This window comes from Danio rerio, chromosome 4 (genome assembly GCF_049306965.1).
Source record: "Danio rerio strain Tuebingen ecotype United States chromosome 4, GRCz12tu, whole genome shotgun sequence".
NCBI lineage: Eukaryota > Metazoa > Chordata > Actinopteri > Cypriniformes > Danionidae > Danio > Danio rerio.
In genome coordinates this window covers 13,686,248-13,699,034 of record NC_133179.1, presented here as the reverse complement: position 1 = coordinate 13,699,034, position 12,787 = coordinate 13,686,248, and the positions used below count along the sequence as shown (strand labels likewise).

The window sequence follows — 12,787 nt, the reverse complement described above, 5'->3', positions numbered from 1 at the left end:
TTCGGCCTGCGGGCCACCAATTGAATAGCCCTACAGTATGTCCTTTCATCTATTTAGATATTGGGAATTCATGTAGCTTGATTGGTAGAGCATTGCATTTATGAAGCAAAACAGCGACGGGCTTGATTACAACCATTATTACAAATCAATTCGTGTGTAGTTAATGGACACTTGATCAATGGTAAATGCCTTAAATCAATTACAAGTGACACATTTTCTAATGTTTGATGTACAAAACACTGAAGCAAGCTTCCAACCATCCATATAATCTATTGAGAGTATCACATTTATCAAAGAACAGCTAAAACTGCACACACACACACCCTTTCATTCATTCCTCTCAAGGTTGCCTTCCAATCTATATGTCTAATAAAAGTGCCATTGTATACATTATTTGCCCTGTAACGAATGGCTGTTGTTCCCCTTTTGTCACTTTGGTTGCAAGAATCTGCTAAATGCATAAATGGAAGTCTACAATGTCACCATCCAAGCTTTCTGTTCAACACACTGGCACATGTTTGAGTGTTTAAAGAGCTGTTTTAAAGACAGCATCTTTCAGACTAGCGCCGGAATTTCCCAAATACGCTGGCATTTTGCGATGGCAGTAAGCGTGTTTACTGTGAATATGGAGAGGAAGTTGACACACCTGACAGCCGACATCTGTACACTCGCTCTAACTAAAAACCGGCTGCTCCTTCTGTCCGCTCGACACAACAGCAGGAGCTATTTCTCTTTGTAATGGGCGTCAAGTGAAATCAGTGTGTGTTGGGAACAGGCTGGAAGAGCGGACGCGTGACACGTGTTTACGTGTAGCGGTTTCCACCACACTCTGAAGACGTATGGTGTAATCAGGTCTTTTAGTGCAGCCCATTACTAAACTGAGATGTTAAATTACTTCCATTACACTTTAACAGGTCCAACCGCAGCCGCTCGCCCTCATTCACATTAATGAGATGTGTGTACATGTGTGTGTGTGTGGGTGTAAAGCTGCCATTCGCAATTCTTTGCTAGGTATTTGCACGTATAGGCCACACTTACAAATGTATGTAATTTCATTTCATTAGAGGTAAAAGTGCACATCAGCAGTGGCATAGAAGCAATTGTTAGATGCATGAAGTCGGTCATGAAAGATTACGCAGGTGATGAAGCAGTCAAACCATTATTGAATTCACTGTACATTGGTGCTGTAGTGCCATCAAAAAGAAACAAATATGAAGATCTTAATCGTATAATGTTACAAAAGAAAGTAAATATTTTCTGAAAATAAAAAAACTCATGACTAATAAGTACAAAGTCTTATAACACTGTAGCACATAATTTCAAAAGAAATTATTATATATGATATTTTAAGAAAAAATAGATATGTTTTGGTCTCATTGCTCTAACATTTTGAGAAAATAAACCTGATCAAGGTCATTTAAAAAACAATACTACTTCAAATGTCATAATGTTGTTTAATCGAATTTAGAAGAGAAATGCCTTGCAATAATATTGAGAGAAAAAATACTATAATTTAATAATGCTTTATAATAGTAGTCTGACTGTTTTTTTTTTTTTTTATTAGTATTCTGACAGGAAAATACATAAATTACATGCAGCCTCTTTATTGTCTTAATTCGGACTATTATTTTAATATTACTTATTTTATTTATTTGTATTTTCATTAGTATCATTAATTTGGTTTGATCATCGTTGCACTTTTTTGTGATATCAAATGAACAGTATATATATATATATATATATATATATATATATATATATATATATATATATATACAACAGTTCTGTCTGGTTCTCAAAACTGATTGGCTCTATATCAGCACTGGTGGAAGCACTAAGGCACTCGGCCTGCGGCCTCGTACCAACGCACGCCTCCCACCAGTGCCGATATACAGCCATATCGCACTGCTACTCATGTGATATTGCTCATATATGGCATCTGAAATGTTCTTCTAGTATTAGCATTTTTCTCAGGCTCCTTGATTCAGTAATTTCACTTTTATGGCAAAGAATTGGTTATTTTCAACGCTTTTAACAAGAATTAACTGAACATAAACATAAAAGGCTGTGAATAATGCTCATTGTAAAATAAAATTAAAGATGACACTTTGAGGTATAAAATATATAATATATATATATATATATATATATATATATATATATATATATATATATATATATATATATATATATATATATATATATATATATATATTCAATTTAGGCTATGTATTTTGGTGCACTTAGACAAAACAGATTTATTAAACAGATATATTTATTCAAACAACATTTTAGTCACCAAACATATGTAGAAATTGAAAGATATCACAATTAAGTTCAAGCAAAATATTGCAAAAAATTACAACCTACAAAATTTCAGCTATTGCTTTTTCCATTTTTTGCTTCACTTGATGTTTCCTCTTTTAAAAATTTGTATTTAATATTTATCTATAACATATAAATTTGGGTGTACTAGTTTTTGGACTATTATCGTAAGTTATTTTGTTAGATAAGCTCCAGATCTGGCTTCAGTACTGACTAATCTATATGTATATGCACAAATAAAATATTGTATAGCTTCCTATTAAAGATATGATTTTATAAGAGTGGTGTACTTATATATGCTATATATAGGTATGTATGTATGAGTGAAGGAAATTATAGTTGGTCTGTTGGTTTGTTTTCTAGTCAAAGCTTAAATGTGTTACTGTATATCACATCCCAGTCTTCATCTTACATCATGGACTGTGTCCATGCTATAAAGGTTATTAGCATCTGCAAAGGATGCCAGCTAAGCATATAAGATAAACCTAAATACATCCTGAACAATTTCAGGCCACAATTTTAGTTTCCTCTTCATCCAATTTCTGCAGTTTAAACTTAACCGACGCTCTGATTTGCACAGCTAAAACAAAAAGTCAAGCTCTGCCATAGTTTATTACCCTCTTTAAACCTCTGTAATGTCCATTTTATGACCATCTTTTACAGATTCTGTAGCCACTGCTTCAGGCCCGCTGCTGGTGGAGGTGGCCAAGTCAATGGGCTCCAGCTTAGGTCTGGCTCTCTCTACCTCCATGTACTGCAATAAGCAGGTCATCATCATCGACAAGGTCAAACCAGCCAGCATCGCTGATAGGTAATTACAGCTGCGATCATTTCCCACATGCAGAAGAAGGCGACCGCTTGGGTTCTTTATGAAAGAAGCATCATTGCTCATCATGTTTCCATTGTTCTGTGAGCCCGATCAATGCGTCAAGAGGAAAGAAATGTATGCTGCAGAAACCTGATGCCCGCTTGTGGAATTTTCAAAGTTTGAAATGCATAAAGCTTAGCAACTAATTATAGAAATTCAATAACTCATCTAGCCTTCATGCCAGCAGAAAGGCCCGGAACAATAATAAGGATGGCGGAGTGCTGAGCAAGTGAAAACCTTTCCATCAGAACAGATTAACACTTTGAAGATGATTCAAGAGTTTGCTCTTGGGGAAACATTGCGAGGGAATTATTAATACATCTTATAAATCTTTTTATCGACAGGGTGCCAGTTTAGGTGCCCAGTGTGCAGCTATTGGCTTCAAAGCAATGTTTCTGATGATAAATTCAATCTAACAATATTTTTTTAGTAACTGACATAAATACTCTCTAGAACTAACTTGCTTTACTTTTCTAAAACATCTAAATATATATAGTTAAACAGATTTACTGTTTATTATATGCATTTATGTAATGAATATTCAGTAGCATTTATTTTAGGTAATCAATAATGTTTGCTTTAGTGTGAGGAATTAATCACATTATATATGATTAATTTAAAATAATGCATGCTATAAATCTGAATGTCGTTGTGTTTGTAGGTGTGGTGCTCTGCATGCAGGTGATCACATCCTATCGGTGGACGGCACAAGTATGGAGTATTGCACACTGGCCGAGGCCACCCAGCTGCTAGCTAGCGCTTCAGAACATGTCAAAATGGAGATTTTGCCGCACCACCAAACACGACTGGCTCTCAAGGGCCCTGAACATGGTAAGACACCATCGATTTCAGTTGGAATGATATAGTAGTGGTAATTCACTCTGGATTCTCACTTGATTTTTGCAATGATTTGACCCTTTTTTAGGGCTAATTCACAAAGAATGCATCGAGATTTGGATGTAACGGTCATGCATATCCATCAAAAGCATGTGTACATTGAAATACAATGAAAAAGAAGTGTATTGGAATTGAAAAACTTTGTTCGTTACGTTGACCTTTTATTCATTATTATTATTATTATTATTATTACTATTTTTATTATTATTTTTATTATTATTAATTTCTTATTACTATTTATCAGAGTTGTGACAGCATATTGTTTAATACAACATGTAGGCTAAAATACTATTTTCAAGGAGTGGACCTTAAAGGCTTAATGAAGTGATGCAGATGTGGAGAATTAATCCCCATTTATTTAGTCCAGTTTTACTCTTTCAGAAGTTTATTTTTGGTCCCATTATTGCGAGCTATTCTCTGAAATTGTACATCTTGGCTCTTTGGAGATATCTGACATCCCCTTAACGAGTTAATCGATGCTGAAAGTGATGCCATATGCATAATTGATGCCTAACATAATTCCTGCATGCCTTTGATATCAGTCCTGTAGTTCCACGATACAATACAAAACATCTTTTATTGTAAGCAGCTGTGTCTGGTCTACATGACTGTTATCTTAATATTTAAGCATTTTTACTGTAGAAATATCTGTTCTGCAGAGAAGGCTGTGCAAGGATAGGGCATCTTGCCTCCTGTCTCAAGTTGTCAGAGGTTACGTGTTGTTCAAGTGTTTCTTCTTATCACCTGACAGGTTATTATTAAGCTGTGTGCCAGCAACTGCTATGATAACAAGAGTTGACGTCAAAGTTTAGTGCAGCGATGATTATCCCAGAGAATACGTCCTCGTGACATCCAATGTGTGCCCTGTCACATCTTATCAGGAGGACAATGCTAACATTCAACACCAGAGACAAAAGCTTGAGCACTGCTGTTCTTCCTGATAGGGCTGGATTTATACCACCAAGATGCGAAAGGCCTCACTGGAACAGAATGGCCAGACCAGAGCCATATTTAAAACCACAAATGAGACTTTTGAGTAGACCTAAAAAAAAAGCCAAAAAAAAAAAACTGTAAAACACATGAAACACCCTAGGAAAAACATAGTAACAATTTAAAAACCTTCAGAATCTCTTATAGAAACACACTGGTAACCATCCAACTGCAGGTTTGAGTAGGTCACATGCGGGTGTTCAGGCTGGCCCATGGGATCAATGCGGAGACTTGTCTGTCACTGTGGTCTCTCCTCCATGACCACCACAGCATCTGCTCAGGATACGGCCTGGTCCAGGATTATGGATACCTTGGCATCATCACAGGTCTTGGATTGCATCAATGGTGCTGCACCAATCCGCCTGTCCATCTCACGTTCCATCCTTCAAAACCCCAAGATACTTAAACTAAAATTATTAACAGAATTGGTCACAAGGGGCAGCCCTGCAGGAGTGTAAAATGCACTAGAAACAAGTCTGACTTATTGCCGGCAATGCGAACCAGACTCATACTCTGTTCATACAGGCACGAAACAGCCTTTAACAGAGCACCTCTGACCCCATATTTCTCAAGCACCCTTCACAGAATGCCATGAGGGACACGGTCGAATGCCTTCTCCAAGTCCACGAAACACATGTGGACTGGTTGGGCATACTCCCATGAACCCTCGAGCACCCTGGTGAGGGTATAGCGCTGGTCCAGTGTAACACGACCTAGACAAAAACTGCATTGTTCCTCCTGGATCTCTGGTTTAACCGTCGACCGGATTCTCCTCTCCAGTACCCTTGCATAGTCTTTCCCCAGGAGGCTGAGGAGTGTGATCCCCTAGTTGAAGCACACCCTCCGGTCCCCCTTCCTAAAAATTACTATAGTATAACTATAGTCTTTTAATAATAGAATTATTAATAATAATAATAATAATAATAGTAATAATTTATTCTTTTATAGCACCTTTAAAACTTAATTCTCAAAGTGCTTTAGACAACAACAAAAAAAAAACAGATATAAAACAGTTTAGAATAACACATTGAATCATTCAGGCTAAAACATTCACAATTGATAAAACATTCAAACATCTAGAAAGATAAGCCAAAAATGCACACCTCATGAATAGGCAAGTGTAAAGTAGTGAGTTTTCAAGGACGATTTAAACCATTTATAAGATTCAAGATTTAAAAGTGTCTAATGTCATGGGGAAGAGATCGGTAAATGAGTAACACCTGCTTTTGTTGGATGTTATATACTATAATAAGTTTCTATTTAATAAAGCTTATTATTTGCAGTAAATAAGTTAACTGAACTGAACAAATATAAGATGACAAAGATAAGATTGACTTGGTTAATTAAGTTGCTTCGATTTAAAAATGAAAATTGCACAAATAGCTTAGATGTAGCTAAGCTACTTTTGCCAAGTAGCTTTTAGCCTAGCTTACTATATTTCCCAGAGGGTAGCTATTAGAGAAGTCAAGCTACATTTTAAGTAGAGTAGTTAATAGCTTGGCTCACTACATTTATCAAGTAGCTTGCCTAACACTGAACATAGCATAGTAGCATGTTTGAAAAGCAACCAAATAGTAATATTCTAAAATAAATAAATAAATTACAAGTCACATCCAAGCCACTAAAAGAAATCATGATAAAAAAATGAAACCTCAGGACTTTTTTCTTGAAAAGGAGCTTTTGCCATGTTTCAAACGACAAAAAAAGAGGTCAGAAGAACACAACCTATATGTTCTGTTCTGCTCTGCCTTTCAACCGAGCACAAACCCCCCCCCTATTGATAAATTAGAATTATTCTGCTGAACATTCGCAAGGTCAGTGGCTGAATGACCTTTAAGCTATGAACTTAATAAAAATGTGGAATAAAGCCTGGGCCCTGGGAACATAAATAATCGCAGACCCGCGCAGCATACTAATGCTCCCCATAACATGCTGTCGTAGGGCTTTTCGCAGCCCCGGTATTAGAAAACAATGAAGTGACCCGCAGGTCAGCTGGTAGGAGGTGTCTTGATTGGCTCTTAAGGAAAGGAAATTGAGTTTAGAGCACCATCCAAACACATTGACTATCCCATGCTCACTCACTGGTTCTGTGAAGACTGTCAGGCTTCGGGCATTACTATGCAGCGGCACGTCCACTATGCAGTGCGCGCACACAGACGTGGACTCTATTTCCCCAGCTAAAGCAGATTTAGTGCAGTGAAGCGTTCTGTACTAACACAGATCTAAATGCCAGGCACTGTGAAATTCCAGACAGCTGGCTAATGTCGGAAACGTCACTGCACAGACAGCTGGATGACACCGCCACGCACGTCTGCTTCACACATACATACACACTCTAGCTTGTCATCGCCGTGTTTGTGCATTCACAACAGAACGCTGGTGAGCTTCCATAAGCGCCTGTGTGTGTCACGGTGAAACATCTGAATGTGCTGATGAAAACATAAATATTGTTATTCTTCCAGTCTGCTTGCTTCCGAGGGGAACACTGAACAGAATGTTTAAGCCTGGCTAGTATGTGCATGTTTGTTTGTTTGTTGTAGTATGTATTGTGTGAATAGCATATTACCTAGGGCTGCACGATATATCATCTCAGCATCGATATTGCAATGTGATCATTCCCAATTGCAGGACATGCAGAGCTGGGTTTGTATTATAATTCATCATTCGCTTGTGTTCTTGAGGCTTGTGATTGCATAATGATTTCAAACGCATCTCGGCATAAGAAATTGTACAGTTTGTAACAATAACGCCTAATTTGATTGAATAATTATGTTTATTTTATTATTATTCAATTACTGTACCTCATTACTATTAAACTAGTAAGATTGTATATTCTTCTTTATTTATTTATAGATTGCTGATTAGATTCTATGGAGATGCATTTACATAACAGAATCATCCCAGTCAATCTAACAATCTAAATTCTTTCCCAATTAAAATATTAAGTCTTCTGGTGAAATTGTATTCATGTTGCAATATACAGTTGAACTATTAGCCCTTGAGTTTTTTTTTTCTCCCCAATTTCTGTTTAACGGAGTGATTTTTTCAACACATTTCTAAACATAATAGTTTTAATAACTCATTTCTAATAACATTTATTTTATCTTTGCCATGATGACAGTAAATATTTTTTTACTAGATATTTTTCAAGACACTTCTACTGCTTAAAGTGACATTTAAAGGCTTAACTAGGTTAATTAGGTTAACTAGGCAGGTTAGGGTAATTAGGCAAGCTATTGTGTAACGATGGTTTGTTCTGTAGACTGTAGATCGGAAAAAAATATAGCTTAAAGGGGCTAATAGTTTTGTCCGTAAAATGGTGTTTAAGAAATTAAAAACTGTTTTTATTCTAGCTAAAATAAAACAAATAAGACTTTCTCCAGAAGAAAAAATATTATTAGACAAAATTTGAACATTTCCTTGCTCTGTTAAACATAGTTTGAGAAATATTTAAAAAAGAAAAAAAATTCAAAGCGGGGCTAATAATTCTGACTTCAACTGTATATTGCAGAATAAAAATATATATATTGCAATATTACATTTTTTTCAATATCAGCAGTCCTAATATTACCGTACATATACTGTTCATACAACATTTATTAGATTTGTTTACTTGAATTACCTACTACACTTCTATAATATGTATTAAACTATTTACAAACCACATTAATCAATTTATAGAGAAACTTACACGTGTTTATAGAAATTTATTTGAATTTATATCATATTTCTCTACTAATTAATTTGTTTATATTGAACTTTTTGCAGTTTTTAATCATTTTAATTATTATGTATACCTATAAACATAAAATTAATGTTGAATTATATATGTATTATTATTAGTAGTAATTTAATAATACATTAATTTATATGAGAGCTGTATCAACCAAATTATACATTTAAATTGCTTTAAATTCTAAGTTTAAAAATGATATATAGCACATCAAGAAGTAAATATGCCAGTATTATATAATATAATATAATATAATATAATATTATATTATATTATATTATATTATATTATATTATATTATATTATATTATATTATATTATATTATATTATATTATATTATATTATATTATATTATGTTATATTATATTATATTATATTATGTTATATTATATTATAAACATAAGAACTAAAACATCCTAGAATATGTGTTTATTTTTATTGTTTAAACTATGCATATTTTACTATTAATATTATAACTTATATGATAAATAATTTATACATTTATTTATTTATAGCATTTTACAATTTCCAAAAATGAATACAATTTGAATGAAAAACACATTTATCTTATATATGGCAAGAAATGACATTATAATTGTATTTATTTTCACCTTTTGCTTTTAAAAAATATGCTTTTCTACTGTACTTGTTAGGGATGCATGATATTGAAAAAAATGTCATTGCAATATTTTTTATCTGCGATATGAATATAATTTAACAGGATATCTATTTTGAAAAAACTGATTATTTTGTAGGGGAGTGCATCTGCATAAAATATACAAAATTATATCATTTAAAGCACAGATGAAAACAATAGAACAAAGATAGAAATTAAATAAACAACATTATGTGTTTTGGGGGAGTCTAACAGTACACTCTTAGAAATAAAGGTACACAAGCTGTTACTGGGGTGGTTCCTTTTCAAAAGGTACAAATTTGTACCTAAAAGGTCCATATTAAAACCTCAAGGGTACATATTAGTACCTAAAAAGTACAAAAGTGTTCCCCTTAAAGTTTTTAGGTACTAATATATACTTGTGGGGTACCAATATGGACCCTTTAAGTACAAATGTGTACCTTTTGAAAAACTACCACCCCAGTGACAGCTCGTGTACCTTTATTTCTAAGAGTATATTGACATATAAAAAATGTCATAATCAAATGTAAAATAACAGCATCTTCTTTTTATAAATATATAATTTACATAATTTTTCTTCTATGTTGAATCATATAAACCCAATCAGTTGATTCTTATCTAATTGATAAAGCAGAAAACAGTATAATGGCTTGTGTCCAAATGGTTTAAATGAACTTGAAATGTCTTGAGCTTCTGTGATGTGACAGATTCACACATTGCGATATCAATGCTGAATCGATATATCATGCAGCCCTAGTACTCGTTCTTTCCAGCCTGTATGCTTCTGTGTCTGAAATTGTTTTATAATGTTCTACAAAATAATCCTTGAAATAATTGTTATCATAATTATTTTAAATTGTTGACACCTTTACATGCACACATTATTAAAAGACTGCAAACACTGTTAATATTTTCATTTGCACCTTCCCCTCTATGACTCACGAACCACTCTTTTTATATCTCACCGACACATACACGCATACATAATTGCAGAAGTAATGGCTCTCATCAGTCCAGGCCTGATTACCTGGATGGATTCTTCACTGTCTTTGACTCTATGCTTCTGTTTGATGCTATCATGATGATGGATCCCTGCTCTCATTCCCTACACAAAAACACCGTCCTCCTTCCCCTTTCACAGCCACTGCCCTCTAGTTTGCCCCTTTTTTCCCCTTCTCTTTTTCTGCTTTTGTACTCATTCTTTCCAGCCCATGTGCTTGTGTGTCTGAAAGCACAGCAAACATGGTGCTAAAATTAACTGTGAAACAGAAAGAAGCCAGAATAGAAAATGATCAATGCAGGTGTCCAGAGTTGCTCTCCTTGGAGGACGCTTTGTGGGGGAGAACTAGCTTCTGGTTAAGACCTTGCTATGTGAATGTTTCTTTGTGCTTGCTACTATAACTAAAAAAAATCTGTCTGCTTGTCCACCGTGAACAAGCCAAAGTCTCAGAAGATGTTGTTAGGGAGACTGCAGGTGCAGTTTTTTTGGTGATGTTTGCATTTTTTGTGGCATTGATTGCTTTTACCTGGAACATGACTTTAAGAGGGTAATTTAATCAACTAGTTTTGTTTTTTCTTGTCTCACTTTGTTGTCCTGTTTTTGTTGTGTTTTTGCATTTTTTGTTTGTTTTGTTTTTTAGATGTTTTTCCTGTTTAGAATTGTTTTTAGTTTACTTTTTGTCTTGTTTTTGTTGATTCTGTCTTAAACATTCAGTTTTTCTTCTTTATTTTTTTATTTTTTTAGCTTTTTTTGTATTGTTTCGTGTTTTTATCTGTTTTATATTTTGTTTATAGTTTTTGTTCTCATTTGTTTAGTTTTCCTTGAACAATGTCCTATGTATAAAAACATTCTTCAGTACATCTTGTCTTTTTTATGGACAAAAAATTGGATCTGTATGATTCTTCACTTTTGAGTGTACACTCCCTGACAAAAGTCTTTTCGCCTATCCAAGTTTTAAGAACAACAAATAATAACTAGATAATATCAGAAGTGGCTTATGAAAGGCAAAGGCAAATATGATCATGCCTTGATGTTAAATAATTTAATTAGGACAGTAAGGTCTAACTTTATCTTACACCAGACATGCTTAATAATGTTCATGTCTGGTGACTGGGCTGGCCAGTCCTGGAGCACCTTGATCTTGCTTTCAGGAACTTTGATGTGGAGGCTGAAGTATGAGAAGGAGCGCTATCCTGCTGAAGAATTTGCCCTCTCCTGTGGTTTGTTATGTAATGGGCAGCACAAATGTCTTGATACCTCAGGCTGTTGATGTTGCCATCCACTCTCGCATGCCCCCATACTGAATCTTGGGTCCATGCGGGTTCAAATAGGTCTTCTGTGGTATTTGTGATGATTGGGATGCAATTCAACAGATTCTGCCACTTTTCTAAATGATCAACTTAAAGTCAAGTTATTATTTGTTGTTCTTAACACTAGGATCAATGGCAAGACTTTTGTCTGGTAGTGAAAATGTGAAATGTTTAATATTTTTATTGTTGTGCTAATAAATAAAACCCTGCTAGAAAGTAGACTGCTAAATAAATATTTCAAACACGATTTCATTAATCATGTTTAACAGTAATGGTTTTGCCCCAGGGTTAACCACAGCTTGAAAAGCTTTAAAACTGTCTGTCCTACATGTTTGTTCCTGCTCACCTCCTCCCTTTCTCTCCTCTCTGTGTGCTCAGTCAAGGTGCAAAGGAGTACCCGGCCATTGCCCTGGGAATCCGGAACCAACAACAACAGCAACTTCCTTCCCTATCAACACTATAACACCTACCACCCCGACCAGTCCCACAGCCAGGCCAAGAAAACCTCTCCAAGCAACCCCCGTAATGTTTCTTCCCTTTTTCCTTCATCCTCATGTGTCCCTCCTTGTCTATCATTAATATTAGAGAGAAAAAGATTCATTCCATTATTTTGTGAAGTTTATTTATAAGCTAATTTCGAGAGGATCACGTGCTTATGATTGTTCTCAGCTGTTCCAGTATTAGCTCATGATCGATTATCCAATCAGATGTTTCCTAACTCACCATAAATAACAAGAGTTTTCTTATCTCAATATGTTCATCTTGAAGAAATTCCCCCACCCACCCTTACTTTCCCTTCTTTCCATATGGGCGACACGGCGGCCCAGTGACTAGCACTGTTGCCTCATAGCAAGAATGCCTCTGCTTTAAGTCCCTACTAAACCAGATAATATTTCTGTGTGGATTTTCGCTTGTTCTCCCTGTGCTCGTGTGAGTTTTTCCCAGGTTCCCCAGTTTCCTCCCACAGTCCAAATAACATGCACTCTAAGTAAATTGAACCCACAAAATTGATACCATAGTCAATCT

General features: G+C 35.0%; 1 protein-coding gene across 50 annotated transcripts in view; it reads left to right on the top strand.

Moving 5' to 3' along the window:
* grip1 (glutamate receptor interacting protein 1) overlaps window positions 1-12,787 on the top strand; it is a 359,502-nt gene that overhangs the window by 269,892 nt on the left and 76,823 nt on the right. For 29 of the 50 annotated variants that reach the window (XM_073946201.1, XM_073946194.1, XM_073946196.1 and 26 more), the window contains 3 exons: window positions 2,989-3,136; window positions 3,855-4,024; window positions 12,140-12,283. In XM_073946201.1, the coding sequence (XP_073802302.1) occupies window positions 2,989-3,136; window positions 3,855-4,024; window positions 12,140-12,283 (462 nt within the window). The remainder of the gene's footprint in view (window positions 1-2,988; window positions 3,137-3,854; window positions 4,025-12,139; window positions 12,284-12,787) is intronic. The other 21 variants (XM_073946220.1, XM_073946216.1, XM_073946217.1 and 18 more) reach the window with 1 other exon arrangement.